At 42.1% G+C, this 20,712-nt stretch overlaps 1 protein-coding gene and 1 long non-coding RNA gene across 5 annotated transcripts in view; one reads left to right on the forward strand and one right to left on the reverse strand.

Annotated features, from left to right (window-relative positions):
• The first annotated feature begins 490 nt into the window (after positions 1 to 490).
• The window catches only part of LOC137563386 (uncharacterized), a 29,574-nt gene continuing 9,352 nt past the window's right edge, over positions 491 to 20,712 (forward strand). Inside the window, exons 1-2 of the long non-coding RNA XR_011030340.1 lie at positions 491 to 565; positions 4,409 to 4,572. This is a non-coding gene — a long non-coding RNA (uncharacterized lncRNA). The remainder of the gene's footprint in view (positions 566 to 4,408; positions 4,573 to 20,712) is intronic.
• The window catches only part of VPS13C (vacuolar protein sorting 13 homolog C), a 390,940-nt gene continuing 378,595 nt past the window's right edge, over positions 8,368 to 20,712 (reverse strand). For all 4 annotated transcript variants that reach the window (XM_068275765.1, XM_068275764.1, XM_068275763.1 and 1 more), the window contains 4 exons: positions 12,706 to 12,797; positions 10,806 to 10,929; positions 9,057 to 9,137; positions 8,368 to 8,837 (listed from right to left, as the gene is read on the reverse strand). In XM_068275765.1, coding sequence (XP_068131866.1) covers positions 8,739 to 8,837; positions 9,057 to 9,137; positions 10,806 to 10,929; positions 12,706 to 12,797 — 396 coding nt within the window. In that variant the 3' untranslated portion in view covers positions 8,368 to 8,738. The remainder of the gene's footprint in view (positions 8,838 to 9,056; positions 9,138 to 10,805; positions 10,930 to 12,705; positions 12,798 to 20,712) is intronic.

Raw genomic sequence — 20,712 nt, forward strand, 5'->3', positions numbered from 1 at the left:
GACAGATTTTTTTCCCACAGACCCTCCCGGCAAACTCTGTATCATGCTGTGTAGATTTACCAGCTTGCTCTCTCATTGCTCTGTAATTGCACTTTTATTAGCTAGACTAGTGCTTTACATTGTCTTAAACAAAAACAAACCTAATTACACCAGGCACTGGACCAGCCCTAAATCACTTTTTCTTTTGATCTCCCCACCAGCTCACACTTCATTTTAATCTCCCCAGAGCATACCAAGTACCACCTGGCCAGTAAGAAAGTACCACCTCTGGTATGCGCACCACAGGTTGAAAAGCACTGTCCTATACAATAAAATGCAAGTGTCCCTGCTTCAACAACTGAATGGTTGTGTGTCCCTGGCTTTTTTGTACTGAGCATGTGCGCAGCCAGGGCAGTTAGCACACAGGGCTGTATCTGACAGTTTTCTGTGTGTGGTTCACAGAGGTTCTCATTGCATTGTGGGAAATAACAGCTTTTTCCAACTGCCATGCAAGCAGCTCCATGTGCATATACTTCAGACAGTAGTGGGGAACAAGCAAGCGGGACGCGTATGTGCGCGCATTGCGGTGGGTAGCGGCTGTGACCTAGAGCCCGTTTAACGGGTGGGCCTCTTTACTAGTACACTATATTGTTCAACATATTAGAACAACCTTCCAAATCATTGGCAAACGCAGGGGGGGGGGGGGGGGGGGATTACAGGTGCCCAGAATCCCCCCTCAGACCAGGTCTGGTGCAGTTTCTGGGGACAGGCACAAGTTGAGACACCAGAATATCTGCAGGCATCCTGCAGCTCACAGCACTGCGCCCTTTCTTTACCTGCTACAGTTGACTTTGGATATACAGAGCATGGAGCAGCTCTGGGGCACTTAATAGAGTACAAAGCTAGGTATGATCACAGCCCTGTGCCCTGCTGTGTGAATGCTTCACTTTACCCTTCATCAGCAATGTCACCTTCTTATTTGTATCCATACTGCTCCTGATTGATCCCGTTGTTGATTGGGAGCAGATCGGACATGTCTAAAGTAATCCTTAGATCCTGTCAATCAGACGAGAAATTGCATTATGTGTACCCAGCATGATGTCCTACCATATTATTACACTGTATTGTGCGTAGCTGAGGGAGACCTTTCAGGAATCCCTCCCTTAAAAATCCTGGGTTTGCCCCTGCAAATCAATAAATTCAGGCTGTCAGATGAACAGAGGTGAGCCGTTTTAATTCTATACTGTGAAGTCCGGATCTTTTCAATTATTCAAATCGAATCATTGAAAAGATCCGAATCTTTGAACTGAATCTTTGAATCATTTGCAGCAGAGTGAGAGAAGCTGCAGTTCCTGTTTCTTCCAGACATCCACTGTGAACCGAATCTCGGATGATTCGACTCACAAAAGATCCGGATCAAAGATCCGAATCGTTCATGATCCGGACAACACTACTGTGCAGTGAATATTAATTAGCCATGTGGCTAGGAACAATAGTGGACTAGTGCAGTATACTCTAATGCAACATGTGCACTGTGAGCAGCACATTGATTTTTCAGTGCTGTGAGTTGGGCTGCAAGTTACAGGCTGCTGTAACATGAGCCTGTAACTTCCCACTGTGAAAGCAGCCTTAGGGCGGGATAGGGAAATGAAGGGGAGGACCTCCCTGCACTTTCTGTGCAGTGGAGAGAAAAAACCCTCCCAGCATGCTCTGCAGTATCTGTTTTGCGGCCTGTGGCCTCCTTAGGAGCTTGGGAATAAAGAGGATTGCTATTCAGCCAACAACAAGAAAGATTTTTAACTTCAGTATTGCCTTTTTGGCTTCCTTCTAAACTGTTTAACACAGGAGAATAGAGGTTTAAATTAGCTTTTGTAGCCTAACAATTACTCTTTAAAGGGACTCCGAGCAGTGCATAAAAACAAAATCTGAACTTACCTGGGGATTTTCGCAGCCCACCGTAGGTCATGAGGTCCCTCGGCGTCGTCCTGGCCCATCTCCCAGGCCCTGCTCCGAAATGGCTCCCGGCGACACCGCGACCGAGTATCGGGCTCCCTCTTCCGGAAAGATGACGTCAGTCGTCACCACGCCGGCCGCCTCACGTCATCACGGCGGCCGGTGTGACAGTACTGCGCATGTGCGGTTTAAGGGAGCCTGACACTCGGTCCTGGTGTTGCCGGAGCCATTTTGGAGCAGGACCTGGGAGATGGGCCAGAAGGACGCTGAAGGACCTCCCAACCTACGGTGGGTTGCAGAAACCTCAGGTAAGTTCAGATTTTGGTTTTATGCACTGCTCGGAGTCCCTTTAACAGCTGGAGAGCCAAGTTTGCAGATCACTGATCTAGTGCAATAAAAATCTTAGATGCAGTTACATAAAGTATACTGCCACTGGACTCTAGAGCAGTGGAGACAGTCCCTGAAGAGACAATTCGCACTTCCCAGTCTGGGAATCCAATGGACAAGTCTGGGTTTGGGGAATATAAGTAAAATGGTACATGCTTGACTGCACTTTATCACTAATAGAGTTTGGTGGATAGAGTATTACGTATTTGGCTTGTTTTTCAGGGGTTGAGTTTGTCCTCTTAGTGCCAGTGAAATGAGCTCTGTGGTACTCTGAAGCATTTTATTTCGTAGACCCAACTTTGTGGGAACAGTTTTGGGGATGGCCCCTTCCTATTCCAACAAGACTGCACACTTTGGTGTGGAGGAACTTGACTGGTCTGCACTTTTATTTTGTGGAAGACTTTCCACAAGGTTTAAGTTGTTATAGCTGAAAAGAGTGGGCTAACTTCATATTAAAGCCTGGTCAGCAGATACACACCTGACCATCCACTTCGCTCCTCCAACGACCTCCTCCTAACCACCTCAAGCATCTCACACTCCCATGTGCAACTACAGAACTTGACTAGATCTGGCTCAATTCTGTGGAACTCTTTCCTACTGCCCATCAGGCTTGCTGCCTCCTTCAAACAAGCCCTCAAAACTCACCTCTTCAAGGAAGCTTACCCCACCTCACCGTTGCCCTAACGCTCTCTGCCAGGGACCTCTCGATGTAGCCTCCCTCCCTCTATATTGTAAGCCTTTGATAGGGGCCTCCCTCAAATATCATACTTGATTTTGCACTCTACCCACTGGATAATGTGAACTTGTATTATCGGGATAACTACTAGAGTATGATCTGGCATTGTTTATCTTATTGCTTATTACCTGTATTGTGTTGTTGGCAACGCCTGTATTGTCTGTAACCTTATTTATTGTCCAGCGCTGCGTAATATGTTGGCACTATATAAATCCAATAAATAATAATATGTATGTGTGAGTATAAAGTAAAGGCAAATGCCCCAATACTTTTGGCAATATGGTATATCAAAATAATTTTATTTAGCCAAACAGGTTTCCACTTAAAAGGAATTTGACTTTGCCATTGCATAAAGGGAACCTGAAGTGAAAGGAATAAGGAGGCTGCCATATTTATTTCCTTTAAAAAACTAACAAACACAAAACAGTTTCTTGACTTTCCTGCTGATCGTTGACTGTAGTAGTTTTTGAATCATAAACCTGAAACAAGCATGTAGCTAATCTAGTCAAACTACAGTCAAACATCTGACCTGCATGCTTGGTCAGGGGCTAAGGCTAAAAGTATTAAAGGCAAAAGATCAGCATGACAGCCAGGAAATATGCATTCTTTAAAAGGAAATAGGTCAGCCTCCAACTTTAAAGCGGTATTGTCACCATAAAAATCAAATTTCAACAGCAACTGGTCTGAGTGTATTAAGTGATAAAGATGCTAATCCCGCATTCAAAACTTTTTCTGCTGTTATGGTTTGGCGTTATCACAAACTTTAGGAGCACTAGCCCTAGTGTCAAAAAGTTGATTGCTGGGAGTTCTTTTGAATGCTGGGAGCTCTTTTTATCTATAATATATTCCTCTTCCATTTATTTCCCTGCCTAGCTGATCATTTGTGTTTACAAGCAAGGCTGAGGTGACTCAGTGATTGGATGTGTAAATAAAAGAAAGACTCTGGGAGGAGGGCAGCTAATGAATACACAATGAGCAAGAGAAGGGAGGGGGGAAAACAAGAGTCAGGAAGGATATGAAGTCAGCATTAGCTTGGCAAAATGGCCACTGCCTGCAATAGGATTTTCTGCTTTTCCTGTATAAAATTCACAGGAATCATTACGTGGATAGCATAATACATCTGTTATGTAAGTAGAAGTAGTATTTATCTACTTATATATGTGTTTTTTATTACTAGGTTAGCATGGGTGTCGCTTGTTCTTTAACTTCAGGTTTCCTTTAACAGACACAGACAATATACTATAAAGACAGACAATATAGATATTACAGATCAAAGACAGTATAGGGGTTAAAACTGTGGAAATTAGGATGAGAAGCATTCATTCTCCAATTCAAGTTCTTTGATGCTTTCAGGTCCTAGCAGTTTCAGAATTGCTTTGCGCTGGATGAATAGGGTGGTTCCGCGCAAGAACAACTAACGTCTGAGGGAAGAAACTGTTCCTGTGACTGGAAGTTTTTTGCTACAACTGACTAGTATTTTACACCTGAAGACAAACATTGAAAGAAGTAGTGAGCAGGTAAGAAGGATCAGAGGCAATCTTGGTCAGCACCGGCTTGTGTAAAGGTAAGTTGCAGCCTGCTAGGGAAGGGAAGCTGATCAGATGACACGCTGCATGCTGAGAGCATGAGCTGATTGCAGTATAAAACTGCACAATTAATTTCTGTGGAAGGACAAACTTTTTCATCTGCTGTAAGTGGTAATTCCCGTAAGACTTTCTTCTTGTAATCCCATTTTGGGTTGTTAGACATTATGGACCCAAAACTCACATTTATCAAGCGCTGTTTTAATAAGGCATTTTGGATGAAAATAGTAAGTCTGGCACTGTATTAAAAATTACAGTCAGTAGTAGTTTTCACTTACTACTGTAGTGATGTCTGCACTGTGTGAGCACATGACAAAGCATGTGATTGGGTGATGCCTGTTTAAAGCTATTTAACAGTTGTCAGTAATTCAAACTGATGATTTAAGGAAATGAATCAAACCAGCCTTGATGCGTTTTCAAATTGAAAAGAAGGGTACCATATTTTGAACAACAAAATAGTTTCTCAGTTGTTGGCGTGGGACCATCTGAAACATAGGTACAACCTATCTTAAAAAATCCAGACTCTGTGCCAGAATGATGTGACTGTATCAGTGGTAGAAGGATCAGGGGATAATATATCCTGCACAGTTACAGGATGTCTTTTAGATTTAGATGTCTGCTTAGATTTAATCGGCAGATCCTTCCAAAGCAAATTAGTTGTCCAGCAGTCACTTATAAACCGCAATCCCTGCAGAAATAAGATTTTTCTCTTCAGTGGCATGCATATTTATGGCTCTGATTTACTGTAAAAGATAAAGACTGCCAGATAGCATAAGGTCTTCAACAGCGCACCCCACAAAAGAGGTAGATACAGCAACATTTTGGAGTGTAGAACTGTTCCCTTCTAAAGACAAATCTATTTAACTCCTTGGTAGTAAGCCTGAGCCAGGCTCGGGGTGTACAAATGCCAGGAGCGGCAATCCTGATCCAGGCTTGGACTCGCCACTGGGAGATATGGGGACGCAGTACAGCGGCAATTATAACTCACCTCCCCCCCCGGTATCCGGATACTCGCAGACAGTATTCTTCGGACCTCAGAGACACTCGATCCCTCAGGTGAGATTGCCATTTGTCACGGGATGACAAAGCGAAATCTCACCATGGGTAGATCGCCACCCAGAGGACAGGAGGAAGAATTCCATTGCTGAATCCTGTGGAGGTGAATAATGTGCAGTGGCTACTGCAGACTCTCTGTGGTATGGTTTTTTTCCCTGCTTTTAAGGTCTAAAAGCACATGAAAAAAATGTAAACCTCTTAGACCCTAAAATCAGTAAAGAAATTACCGCCAGGGAGGAGAACTTCTAAACCAACCACCTTTTATTTGCAATTTACACAGCACCTCAAATAATTGAATGTGACCACCCAGGGGATACCAATATATCAAAATGCTTTATTGTGCACATGTATGCAAAAACAAGAACAAGACACCTCCATCCTAAAAACAATTAAAACCATGTGGTGCGCTCCATTCAAGCACAACCCAGCATACCACAAGCACCCCTCATCCACACTGGTACCGGTACCATCTACGATATCCTCAGAGTGGGGAGACAGAGGTAGCCAGGTCTGCTGCATGAACTTGATCCTCAGCTCTATTAAGGGTTCCCGTTTTAAGCAAGGGTTCCCGTTTAAGAATGTCCGTGCCCAATGATTTATGTTGGAATGACGACCAGGAAGCTAAAGACACGCATTTCAGAACATATAAGCAATATAAAATGCGGAAAGAAACTGAATGGCGAATATAGGAGCTCCCTGGCTGAACATTTCTGTGTGGTCCATGGTGGGTCTCTAGCTGGATTCAAGTTTAAGGGGATCTACAGACTGACCAATAACAGGAGAGGGGGAGACAGAGAACGGGTACTGCTGCAACAGGAATGCAGGTGGATTTACCTGTTACAACCACTGTCCCCAAATGGTCTCAATCAAGAATTGGACTATAAGGTTTTCCTGTAAAGTGTACCTGTATAAGTCTTCCGCAATTTGTGCGAAATATACAATTTGATCAGATTAAAAAGCGCGGTGCGCTATACAAATGAGACATATAGGCAGGTGTATGTGCATATGCGCCTGTCTGTTGGGCTGGCAGAAACAGCTAAGAAAGTGGACCTAGGGATTCTAAATGCAGGCAGCGCATGCAGTAGAAACAGAGTACTGTTATGTTCCTGATCAGGAGACGCTGCAATAATTGCCATGACAGCGAAAGTGGGACTGGCGAAACAGCCGGCAAACACGCATAAAGAGGGCATCTCCGCCTCCCCCTTACGTCATACACTCAGATGAAGTCCGCGGTGGGCGGGCGCAACGCGTCAGTGGGCGGGGCTACAACCTGCAATGTGTTCTGAGCGTCTCCGTGGTCCATGAACTCTCAGCCAGAAGGGATCGCCTAAGTGGACTAGCACACCGCTCGGGTTGAGAGGCAGGTGAGCGAAGACAGATCCTCATATTGACATCCGGGAATCGTGACTGGAGGCAGCGTGGTGAGACTGGTGAGATACCAATCGCTGTTATCCAGCCAAGTGATATGGTTGCTTAAAACGGGAACCCTTAATAGAGCTGAGGATCAAGTTCATGCAGCAGACCTGGCTACCTCTGTCTCCCCACTCGGAGGATATCGTAGATGGTACCGGTACCAGTGTGGATGAGGGGTGCTTGTGGTATGCTGGGTTGTGCTTGAATGGAGCGCTCCACATGGTTTTAATTGTTTTTAGGATGGAGGTGTCTTGTTCTTGTTTTTGCATACATGTGCACAATAAAGCATTTTGATATATTGGTATCCCCTGGGTGGTCACATTGAATTTTTTGAGGTAGATGATACGGATCTTGTGACCCACCCCCTATCAAGTTATGGTGTGGGACCATCAAGCATAGGGTGAGTTAGACAGTAATTAAGGTTGCAATTTACACAGCACACCATGCTCCAGACCATCCAGCAGAAACAGATTTATCAAATAATCCATCAAGTTTGAAATATCTCCAGACTTGCAAAAAATAAATCATTTATTTTATATCCATTGAGACCAGACTGGTTCCCAAATATGTAAACAGGTCTTCTAGGTCATCCATAATGAGTTGTGTCACCGCAGTCTGGAGAAAGAGGAGAGGAAGAAGGACAAGTACTGCATCCTCATCATCCATGGGACATGGTTTTTCTCTGATTTTGCTTTAACTAAAATACTTTATGTATAGCACCATCTAGTGAATAAAGGGAAAACTCACAGCACCTAGATATAAGAAAGCATGAACGGGGAAGGCAGGTTTATGTAGATTGTGTGACTGCCCAAGTCAGGCAGAATAATCCAACAAAGCTGGTAAATGGCTTTCTTTTAACTCTTCTGCACATCATTAACTGGTAGAGCCATGGATATCCCAAAAACATAAAGGGCCTTTTCACAATGAGAAGTGCTTTTCTGATAGCTGGCAATTTAAAAAGTGACTTGACAATGCAACCCTAACCACTTTAAAACGCAAAACCACTGCATGTAACATTTTTACAGCGATTGTGTTATAGGTATAGAAAATCAAAAATGCTGTGAAACCACCTGGTGTGGATGTAATGGTGATTGGCGATTTTTCATTGTGAAATAGCTTAACTGTTTATAAAGCCATGGTTGTCACTTCCTCTTCTTGCAGGAAGATTTTGTTCAGAGGTCTGTTTAGTAATTAATGGGTTATTATTCCTGGTGTTCTTCATGGAAAATATAATGCATCGAAGATAAAACGTACACTTAATACTTTGAAAATCAAGTGGCATTTCTTTATTATGGCAGTGATTTCTTCCTCAGAATAATGCCAGTAACAATCTGAATATTCATGCGATACAAACATGGAGTATTTTTGACCTTTAAAGCTCAGCACTAGGGTAGTGTCAACACAAATCACACAAGTTGGAGTTACATGTTGATGAACGTGCTGTCCTTGCAGTAAGGTGGACAGTCTTTCATAATAGTGCAAACTGTCAAGAAATAAATCTCCGGCAGAACTGCAGAGGCATTTCCAATGTGAGGAGAGAGGCAGACTCTGCACAATACCCGATAAGTCATGGAAGACACACTGAGTTGCTTACATATTGTATAAAAGGTTGGACAATGCATCATAGCATTTTAGTTGCTGTATTGTTTGATAAATCTTTCTGACTTCTGCCTCACCAACGTCTGCTGCTGATGAGTTGACCGCGCCTCATCCAATGCTTTGAGTATTTCCTGGAAGAAAAAAAAGCATTTTTATGTAAGAAAAAAGTCGATTTGATTACTACTTTAATTAAAACAGGAGAATTGTTCTATGTCCTCAAATCATATGAAAATCTTTTGTTCCATATTTATAATTTGTGTAAACGGGTGATTATATCAAGCAAAAGGCAGGCCATGAAAGAGTGCTGAAATCTATGATCTGTCCAATGTATTACTAAGAAGATACATTACCTTAGCAGAAGCATTGCTTTGGAGAGCAATCCTCTTCTGAATCTTACTTGCATTTTCTTTCTTTTGGAACAGACCCTGGTCCTGAAACAAAATAATAAACCATGAACCAAGCTCTTGGTGGGTGCCGATGCTGAATAGGGGATGAGGAGCTGGTATTTGTTGTTGGTATTTAGTAAAAGCATTACAGATCTGTGTAGAGTTCAGGGCCAGATTACCTTAAAGGAAACCAGAGCTGATCAAAGAAAGTTTTATACATACCTGGGGCTTCCTCCAGCCCCATAAGCTCGGATCACTCCATGTCCTCAACCTTCTGCAGCTCCGGTACCAGGTCCTGTACCTTCAGTCAGTCACGGCCAATCTGACGTTAGAGAAGCGCGCGCTTTACGAATTTCTACAGCAGCCGCCGGAGAGATATGTAGAGGGCGCACTTTTCTTGCGCAGACTGGGAGCGACTGGCTGAAGTTACGGGAGCAGAGTTTTCATTTTCCGTTGTTTTAACACTCATACAGACCTGCAATATTTGACTCTTAATAATCTTAACAGTCCTAACTGTCATCAGGGCAGCAGCATTTGTGGGACTGATGACCTGCAAGCACATTACAAGGAATAGCAGTTTTACAGCCCACTGCATCAAAAATAGCCTTGGATAAAAAAAACCAATGACGTCCTCACAATACACAACCATTTTCACTAGCTGAGACAGGTTTGCCTATGCATAGCCAACATTACTGCTAGCAACATTTACACCTCTTATAAGCATGCCCTTAATCGTACTTTTCTGTTGCGTGTTTTTTCCTTTTTAACTGTTTCAGCACTCTGCAATTGAAAAAGTACCAAAAATTCGGTGAAAAAGACTATCAAAATAATTAATAAAAATTTAGCTTACTGGTGGTTTGAAAAGCATTTTAGGAACATATCACCTAGGAGAAAACTGGGGGGGGGAGGGGGGGGGGGGCACGGAGTTAACTGCATATGGGCTATTATCTTTTATCTATAACTCCCCATACTTTATCTAAAGTACAAGCCTAGTGCCATATTAAAGCCTCAGGGCCCTTTCACACTGGCGTCGCGGCGGTTACCGCACTGCTACTGTATGGCGATAAAAGTCAATGGGTGCTCTCATATTACCTGTGGTGCGCCTGAAGTGCTCAATCTGACGTGCTTCCAAAACGGCGTTACCGCACGTACTTGCATCTACGTGCATTGGATTGAAAGTCATATAAGTGTATGGTGATGCAGGGATTTTCAAAATGTTAGTAGCGGCGGCGTCGAGGCACATTTTTTACAATACGCTTATGTGCACTTCTGTATTTCAAAAACAAGAAGTTACCGCAAGCACGAGTCACTTCTTGTTTGGCCGGATGTCAGAAGGGGAACACCGCATAGTAATGCGGTATTCCCTGACGGCCTGTTTTTTTGGCACTGTGGTGCGGTGGGTGCACCGCACTGCAATGCTAATCTATAGTGTGAAGCCGGCCTCAAGGTTAGGCATAGGGTATGGGTAGTAGTTAGAATTACACTATTATTTATTTATAAAGCGCCAACATATTCCGTGGCACTGTACAATGTAAATTATTATGGGAATATAGTTATTATAAGTTAGGGATGTTAGGATGAACCCAAATTATGACATCAGCAAAACTGCTATTTTCTGATATCTGGTGAAATATTGTTCAACTCTTGGGTACTGAATTCACATTTTCGCGCCATACTCGCCTATCAAACAGAGAAACAAGTGAAAATGTGTACCTTTACTGATAAAGTGAGAACATTATCATCCACTATGGGAGGACTGAGAAAATCTTCATACAGGAAGTCCCAGTCTACACTTCTGTGACCCAAGATCTCCATTTCCTTCACACACATGATCCTCCTGTTTTGGGGGGGGGAAAATGATGTGTCATATTAAAATAGTGTTAATATAAGCAGCATTCAGCCTTGGTCATTTCTCTCCATTACCACAGTGACTTATAGAAAGATCTAACATTGACTGAGTTCATTGAATTTGCTCAGATGAATAGAAAGGTAGGCAAGATGAAAAGGTGCAAATAGATAGATTAACATACCTGATAATGAAACTTACACATTCTAAAAAAAAAAATAATTTGTCTCTGAATGGTTAGAATAAGTGAAGTGCTGGTGAAAAACATTCAGACTAGAAGACAGGCAGCACAGTGGCGTAGTGGTTAGGACTCTTGCCTTGCAGCGCTGGGTCCCTGGTTCGATCCAGGCTAGCACATCACCTGCAATGAGTTTATATGCTCTCCCCGTGTGTGGGTTTACGGACTGCATTGCCATCTGTACTTTTTGTCAATAAATATAATGGCAGTACTGGGCTGGCTGCACTTGTAGTTCCCTGCTTCCTGAAGACTGGTAGTTGCTTCCTCAGCACATAGTCAATCACCTGGCTTAGCCAACCGGTTCCCTCTACTGCTAAGAGATTAACCTTTTGTTGCCCCCAGAACTGCAGCATTGCAGCTCAGCAGTTTCTCACTGCTCAACATGTCTTTCCCTTCCCAGCATGTTCATAACAGTCATGTGCAGCTCACATCATTCTTCCCTGCCTGCAATAAAAAATTATTTAACTGCCCCTTCCTCGAAGATACTAAGGTGTGTGGGAAGGTTTAAAGGACAACTATCGCAAAAAAAAATTGTAACATTTTAAATACATACATATAATATATATTTGAATATAAGTCGACCCAAATATTTGACCCTCTTGAGCTGGATTTGTTAAATTACTTACCGTATATACCCATATATAAGCCGACTTCGTGTATAATCCGAGACACCCACTTTTCCTTCAGAAACCAGGAAAAAAAAGTGATTGACTCACGTATAAGCCCCTACCCAATATAGCCCCCCTCCACAGTAGCCAGATGTGCTTTGCAAGCGCTATAAAAACGTTTGCGTGTGTTCATGTGGTACAATGCACACAAAAGTACTCGGCGTGCCGCGTGAATGCAGGCAAACGTTTGTTATATCATGTGTACAGTTTTATGCGCGGTAAACCGCATGCAAAGCATAGCGTGGCCATGATATGACTTATCACGGCTTTGTGAATCAAGTACAAGTCTTCAGCTGATTGCTTTGTACCTGCCTGGAGTTGGAAGTCACCTGCCTCCCCTCCACCTGTCATGTACATATATGCAACCAGACTAAGATAAATGATTGCCAAAGGTTGCCAGTAAAGCAATCCCATGTTTGCAACTGCCAGTGAAGGATGCTTAGCCACTCTCTCCCCCCCCCCCCCCACAGTGCCGATCAGGGAGTTTCCATTGTCCACCTGCTGCCACCACCAAAAGAGCAGCTTTGATCTATCGCCTTCTCCTGTGTGTACTCATATGCAGAGTGTTCCATGCAGCGGAAGCCGTCACTCACCAATTCTGTGCCAGACGCAGCGTCCTTTCATCTCCTTCATCCACCCCACTCTGAGTGTTCAGATCGTTCTGGCTCCCGATGTGACTTCAGGAGCTGGAGCTACGCTTACGCATATAGACTGGGGTGGGTGAAGGAGTTGAAAGGACGCTGCGCTCAGCACTGGATCGTTGAGTGACTGCTTCCATTGCGAGGAACACTTTGAATATAAATACACACGGGGCAGAGTGGCGGGTGGTGGTGGAAACTGCCAACTGTAGACTATACATACCTATTTGTGACCAGAAGATTCACTTTATGGTTAGTGCTGAGACAGCAGCAGTATCTGTAAACTTCACCATCCAACTTTTTGATGTTTGAATTCTACAATATAAAAGCAGAAAAGGATTTTATGTATGATCATGTTACCCATTGTTGAGCTACAGCACAGTTACATAATTCTTACAATACATTTCATAGAACGGCTATTTTATTGTAACCAAAAAATCTAACGCGCTATGAATGAATGAACGGTGCAAGCTTTAAAATACCATGTGCTAGGAGTGCAATGCATAAAACTATGGCCTGCAAAACATTACTAATATTGAAACAGAATTGCTGCAAAACTCTGTATGTGACTTTATATCTGCTTCAAGTGTCTCTACTGATATAATAATGGTACAGACTAACCAGCAAGCTCATGGTGAACCAAAACTCATTGGAGTGTGTGAGGGGTTACAATGGTCCTAAAAGCCCACTTACTAAAATGCTATGGAAAACAAAAGTTTGCTTTTAACAATGGTTAATTTGTATATATTTAGCAGTGATGCACTGGGAGACATCTCAAGCTCACTCCAACCTGAATTATCGCAAATTCTTTCTGTTCCGATATAATAATAAAAGTGGTTCCCGAGAATGTTCGGCTGACTTCCTTTAATTAGGCATGGTATATCAATGTACGATTGTCTGCTTAATAACAGGCAGTACATCTATATGTCCTGACTATATGGAGACCATATATTCAACCCTATAGTGTAAATTCTGGTCTACCTTCATAGCAGTATTCTGACTTGCATTTTATACATGTGACCATGAACACTATTAATCCTAAATACAGCAGCTTCTAAGAAGAAGATTAAAAAGCATGATATTCTGATGCACCCCAAATTAAACACCACCCATTCTCTGTTCAGAAACACAATAACGCATAGCTGGTTAATCCTATTCTACTTTACAAGTTCATCTGAGAGAACAGTTCCTCAGAGAGCAGAAAAACAAATTGCATTATCTGATAAATATCCCCTTCTTTTTTATTGTTAACAAAACCCTTTTTCACCGAGGCCATTCTACTGCTAACATTTTTAAAAGTTATAAGAATGTAGATGATTTTGCTAATTTTATCTCCCACTTAGGAGATTTCACTTTGATGCATCAGGAAGAGATCTCAGTTTTATAAGTTAATAACCCAGCAAGATTATAGGCATTGTGAATCATGACAGTTACAGTAGAATCTATGCGTTCGCATGCTCAGCTGCCTTACAACTTAAGTTTGCTACCTAAATGATGATATAAAAATGCGAATGCTCGTTGTCACCACTAATTTGCATTTTGACATTGACATTTGAAAAAAATAACTACATGAACAATAGGGAGTTGACAGATGTTTTACCAGACTAATTCGGTTTTCATCTGTTCAAATTTTACTAGTAGGTCAGTGGAACAATTTAAGAAATCCCTTTAAAAAAAAATAAAAAAAAATACGAAAACATGCAAACGTCCTGCATATCATATCCTGATGCACTATGAATCCAAGATTCCACAACACTGCAGTGCTGACCAGTGTGAAGACGATCTACAAAAACACAAACAAAACGGAATATGTACACAATCTCTTCAATGGCTGAAAAGTTGAATCAGAAGAATCACATTTATTTCGCCAAGTACAACAGGGGTTGTACCTGGAATTATTTTTGGCTCAGACAGGGTCAGAGATGGTACAAACACATGCATGCAATCCAACATGTACAGTCAGGTACAGTAGTACAAGTAGCATATACCTATAAATACAGCACACTAGCTATAATGACGGATGCGTGGGGGAGTCTGGAGAGCTGTGTGAGGGGAGCAGCCGGTGGCCCTCTGCCGGTGGCGCTCTGCCGGTGGCGCTCGCTCAGCTCCGCAGCAGCTCCAGACGCCCCGCCGTGTGTCCAGGAGAGAGTGGACAGCGAAAGAGAGAGAGAAACAGCAGGAATAACTAAGAGACTTAGGAAGGAAAGAGAAAAGAGGAAGAACCAGGGCAAGAGGAGAGAGACAGAGGCAGAGTCCCCCCCAGGGCTGCAGGATAAGAAAAAAAAGCATCCCAGGGTGCGACAAAACAGTCCAAACAGAGTCCATTCCTGTGGAGAAGTCGCCAGGTGTAGATCGCTAGTCCTCCAGGCTGAGTGGTGGGTGGTGGAACAGGCTGACCGCTGGACCTCACGGCTGAGTGGTGGGTGACTGATGGACCTCACGGCTGAGTGGTGGGTGGTGGAGCAGGCTGACCTGACCGCTGGTTCTCCCAGCTGAGTGGTGGATGACACGGGCCTCGGCAGTGGCAAATGACCCTGGTAAGGCTGGGGGCCGCGGCTGGTAAAGACCCACTACCACGTGGGAGACCCAGCAGGAAGCAGAGGTGGTCAGGCCTCCTGCCCGCATGGAGTGGCGGTGGCTGAGGGGCTGGCTCGGGGAAGCAGCCGGGCAGCACCAAAAGTGCCAGTGCCCGAGAAAAGAAAAAGCCCGAACAACTGATCCAGGACACAATGTCGGCCCGCAGGCGGTTTGTGCAGCCGGGCGCACCGACCCACTGGAGGCCTGCATGGCATCATCCTCCGTGGCTGGAGTGTGCGGAGGATGGTGGCCTCTCCCCTAGGAGCCTTCCTGGTCATCGGGCCTTCAATTCCTGCGTGGGGTCGGCACGGAAGGTGTCCCTGATGGTCCAGGGGGCAGCGGCGGCAGATCAGCGGAGCTCCGGGCTTGCTAGGCTCCATGCTGCACGTGAGCTCCCGAACAGCTGATCCTCTGACCTGCCTTCCCACCCGCGGTCTGTGGCTGTTGCAGGGCCAGACTGACTCCGCCGATGTCTTTCGCCTCTTACCCCAGTGCGAGATGTGAAGCCAGAGGTGAGTGGAGGGAGAGACGACCTCAAAAAAGTGAAAAAGGCCAGAGCCCTGTGGCCGTGGCGTCCGAGTCCGGTGCCATCTTGTTGAATATCAAATAAAATGTTCAATTTTTGGATAATATCTTGACATAAAACATTCCCAAGGAACCCTCTGCACATTTTGCAATCCTAAACAGGGATTCTCCCATAGCAACTACTTTATATAAATAACAGGGAATTGTTTGAGGTTACCAGCTGTGAGTATGTACTCCTCCCTATGGTACACTACATCTCTGCATATCCAAAATGTCCCCAAAAATAAGACCTACCATAAAAATAAGCCATTTTTGAGAATGCTTTAAATATAAGCCCTACTCGAAAATAATCTGTGGTTAAAGTTCATTAAAAAAGTGGGGATTTTTCACCTTATGCATCAGAGCAATTTTTACCTCCCATTTATTCGCTAATAACTTTATCACCACTTATCACAATTTATTGATCTATATCTTGTTTTTTTCCGCCACTAATTAGGCTTTGTTTGGGTTGTACATTTTGCTAAGAATTATTTTTTTATAAATGCATTTGAACAGGATTAATAAGAAAAAAAAATTGAAAAAATTCATTATTTCTCAGTTTTCGGCCGATATAGCTTTAAAAGAACCCACGCTACCATAATTAAAACATATGTATTTTATTAGCCTGTTTGTCTCAGTTATGACACCATTTAAATTTTGTCCCTATCACAATGTATGGCGCCAATATTTTATTTGGAAATAAAGGTGCATTTTTTTCCCTTTTGCGTCCATCACTATTTACAAGTTTATAATTTAAAAAATGTTTGTAGTATACCCCCTTCAAATGCATATTTAAAAAGTTCAGACCCTTAGGTAACTATTTGTCTTTTTTTATTGTAATTTTTTTTCCATTAAAAATTTTATTTGGGTAATATTTTGGTGTGGAAAATAAAGTTATTTTTTTATGTTATTATATGTGTAAATTGTAATGTAAAAAATATGTAGATGTAGTTTTACTATTTGGCTACCTTGCATTTTTTTTTCTCCTTGAGCTTCTCGCTAACAGGAAGCACAAGGATGACGCGGAAAATTTTACGTGCAGAAAGAATGAAGCCTCTTGTAAGAGCGCTTCGGTTTTTCTGCTGGGGACACAGATCGGTGATCGGGAACCATGTTCTCGTTCACTGATCCCAGAGCTAACGGGGGACAGCACGGGGGCACCAGGGGCACGCCAAAGCGCGGCACCACAGCACAGCAGCCGCTCGGACGTAAGCTTCACGTGCGGGTGGCAGAAATGGTTAAATACTGTCCATGCAGCTACAGTATGCAAGCATAGAAAAGAATATACAATCAACTTACAATAGGATGTATACAGGACAGCTAGACCCTTCATCCAGAAAAGCAGACACTCCCAAAAAGATTTGCACACAGAAGACCTCACTAGACCCACAACAATAAGCTTTGGCAAGAACCAAGCCCTCTCTAAGTATACAGTGTTGTACATGAAAAAAGAAAATAAATTTATGAAGGAATTCGGGGTTTGTAGAGTTATGAAATGGTTTCAGAATGTGATGACATGATGATATTTGAATAAATATTGATTTTTTTCTTTGTTCCAAGAATTCATCTAGATTGCTGGTCATTGAAGAATAAGACATCTCATGAAAAGACGCTTGAAAGCATATTTTGAAGCAAAATTTAATACAAAACCCGGTCTTATTTTCTGGGGAAAAGTGGTAGTATGATGGAATTTGCCAACTCAGCAATGTAATTGAACTTGGAGCAGACTTCTTCTGTCAGTGGAATACAAATGCAGTGGGAGGAACAACAGACCAGGGCTGACTTGTACCTGTCATAGTACAGGCTACATTATACAATTCAGAACTCAGATAGGCAGCAGTTACATAGTTTCTTTTGGGAGGCATTGGAGATGACCAAATCATATACAACTTCCTCAGTTAACCAAAAGAGCATCACATGCAATGCAATCCATGTAAAAGCTGTTTAGATCTGAGTACAAACATTTTCCTACTTCGCTTCCAAAAACCATGAAATTAAAAAAAGTAGATCAGAAGATTCTGCTTCAGAAATTGCATTTATTGCTGAATCCCAAGACAAAAAATACAATGATCAAAAATCAGTTATTTCTAAATACACAACTTGTTCAACAAAGTACATTGCTAATTGCTACAGTTACGGCTCATATTTTGGTTGCCTTTTATAATTAAAAATAAAAAATGCTTCATAACATTAATGATTTAGATATACCATTTAATACATTTTATCATAAACAGTTGTAATTGGTCCTTTATTTGCATAAATGTACATTAGTTTCAATATAAACAAGAGTGAACAATATTAAATATTTTTATCGTTTTATAATAAACCAATACTACTAGAGGTTGTAGTACAATTTTCTACAGTTTATGAGAGCATAATAAACAAACTTCAAAAGAAATGACTAATTATAACATTAAAATCTAACTCTAACATAGACAAAGTCTTCAAGCAAGCCAGCGTCATAAATGTGCTTAATAATGGATGATCATTTTGTAGTTGGTCCCTTGTCTTTATTTTCGTGGCATATAAGGTTTTGTAAGTCGCCTTATAAATCTGTGAAGGGCACATGAAATCTGTCCTCTGGATTTCCTTCCCCGGGGGATTTAGGAATACCTGTTTGTTCCTCTGAAATGATTGTCCTGCTTCCAGGTGTCACTTTACTGTGCTGATTCGCAAATCATTCAAGAAATAGAACTGGTTGCTATTGGCACAAGCACTTTACCCCACATGATGCCCTGGTTTATATCCCTGCCCATCTCTGATTCTCAAAATGAATTCTACTAGGATAACGGACAATGGCCTCAATTCACTACGCTTATCTCCTGTCTTTAAAGAGAACCTGTACTGAGTAAAATTATTTAAAATAAACACATGAGGTAACTTCAAATGAAGATTACATAGTTACCTCGCCATCAATTCCTCTCAGACGCTCACCATTTTCTTCTGACAATGATCCCTTCCAGTTCTGACAACATTTTGTCAGAACTGAAATATATCAGTTGCTGTCAGTTATATATCAGTTGCTGTCAGTTACAGCTGAGAGGAGAACTGATGTGTCCATGTTTCCCTATGGCTCAAGTGGGCGATGTTACAGTTTAACAGTGTGCTAACCAGAAAGCTGTTATGGGGTAATGGCCATTTTCAAAATGGAGGACTGAGAATTCCATTGATCACAGTGGACAAACGGGATGCAGGAGAGGAAAAAGAGATTGAGGAGTACACTATACAGGAGGCATGTATGACTTGTGTATGTTTATTTTGACTTTTAATGTTCAGTTCAGGTTTTCTTTAATAATGTTTCTAGAGTTGTTACCATAGTGATAAGGCATGTAGTATTCAGTAAACATTTTACCTCAGGCAAAACTAAAGTTAACTCTTCTGTCTTTAAGTTAACTCTCTAATCCTTAAAATAACTCCAGAGTTAAAGACAGGCTGTTAATCAACTGCGTGTGAAATTAACTACAGAGGAGGTAAATTAACTACAGAGGAGGTAAATTAACTACAGAGGAGGTAAATTAACTACAGAGGAGGTAACGTAAGGAATGAAGAGATAAGATAACTCTCTCACTGTGTGGAGGTAAGTTTTCTCTTGCCTTATCTCCAGCATGATCTTAGTGAATTGAGGCCATTGTCCATTAACCTATGAGCAATATTTTTAAAGAAAAAAAAGTGTGCTTTATTTCTCCGGATCTGTACACTGATACACTACAGGGAGTGCAGAATTATTAGGCAAGTGGTATTTTTGAGGAATAATTTTATTATTGAACAACCACCATGTTCTCAATGAACCCAAAAAACTCATTAATATCAAAGCTGAATATTTTTGAAAGTAGTTTTTAGTTTGGTAGAGGGCAGGGGTCAGAATGTGCAATCTGACTGGTCTGTGACTAATGCACTCGGTAGATACTAACTACTGCATACTGGTAACACCCCAGAACAGATGACATACTGTTGTCAGCCGTCATATTTTGGCCCTTGCCCAATTTATTCAGACCCTTACACTTCACCTTTTTACCTGCTTGCAACACATCACCTCCAACAACCCATCAATTCACTTTGCTACCGCATATGTCCCACCCTTAGACATATACCAATATAATGAGATAATCATTGCTACTCACTTCATCTGTCAGTGGTTTTATTGGTGTGGCTGTTTAGAGTACAACCTTTAGAAAAAGCTAAATAAAGACTCATGTTTATAAGTCTAGAACCTATGGCTTTAAATACCCAAATTCTGAAAACAAAATACAACAGATGTAATATAAGCATCACTTTTTCTGCAACTGGCAGTAAAACAGAGACTGCATTAAAAGAAAATGGAAATTAGAGGAATAAGGATGCAACCAATCCTAACTACCTTTGGAAAATACTACTTACCTGGCTGCTGTGCTGATCCTCTGTCATTACTGCTCCAGTTTAGGTACAGTGGTTTGCAAAAGTATTCAGACCCCTTGAAGTTTTCCACATTTTGTCATATTACTGCCACAAACATGAATCAATTTTATTGGAATTCCATGTGAAAGACCAATACAAAGTGGTGTACACGTGAGAAGTGGAATGAAAATCATACATCATTCCAAACATTAAAAAAAAAATGACTGCAAAGTGGGGTGTACATAATTATTCAGCCCCCTAAGTCAATACTTTGTAGAACCACCTTTTGCTGCAATTACAGCTGCCAGTCTTTTAGGGTTTGTTTCTACCAGCTTTGCACATCTAGAGACTGAAATCCTTGCCCATTCTTCTTTGCAAAACAGCTCCAGCTCAGTCAGATTAGATGGACAGCGTTTGTGAACAGCAGTTTTCAGATCTTGCCACATATTCTTGATTGGATTTAGATCTGGACTTTGACTGGACCATTCTAACACATGGATATGTTTTGTTTTAAACCATTCCATTGTTGCCCTGGCTTTAAGTTTAGGGTCGTTGTCCTGCTGGAAGGTGAACCTCCGCCCCAGTCTCAAGTCTTTTGCAGACTCCAAGAGGTTATCTTCCAAGATTGCCCTGTATTTGGCTCTATCCATCTTTTCAGCAACTCTGACTAGCTTCCCTGTCCCTGCTGAAGAGAAGCACCCCCAGAGCATGATGC

The sequence above is a fragment of the Hyperolius riggenbachi genome, chromosome 3 (assembly GCF_040937935.1).
Source record: "Hyperolius riggenbachi isolate aHypRig1 chromosome 3, aHypRig1.pri, whole genome shotgun sequence".
Classification (NCBI taxonomy): Eukaryota; Metazoa; Chordata; class Amphibia; order Anura; family Hyperoliidae; genus Hyperolius; species Hyperolius riggenbachi.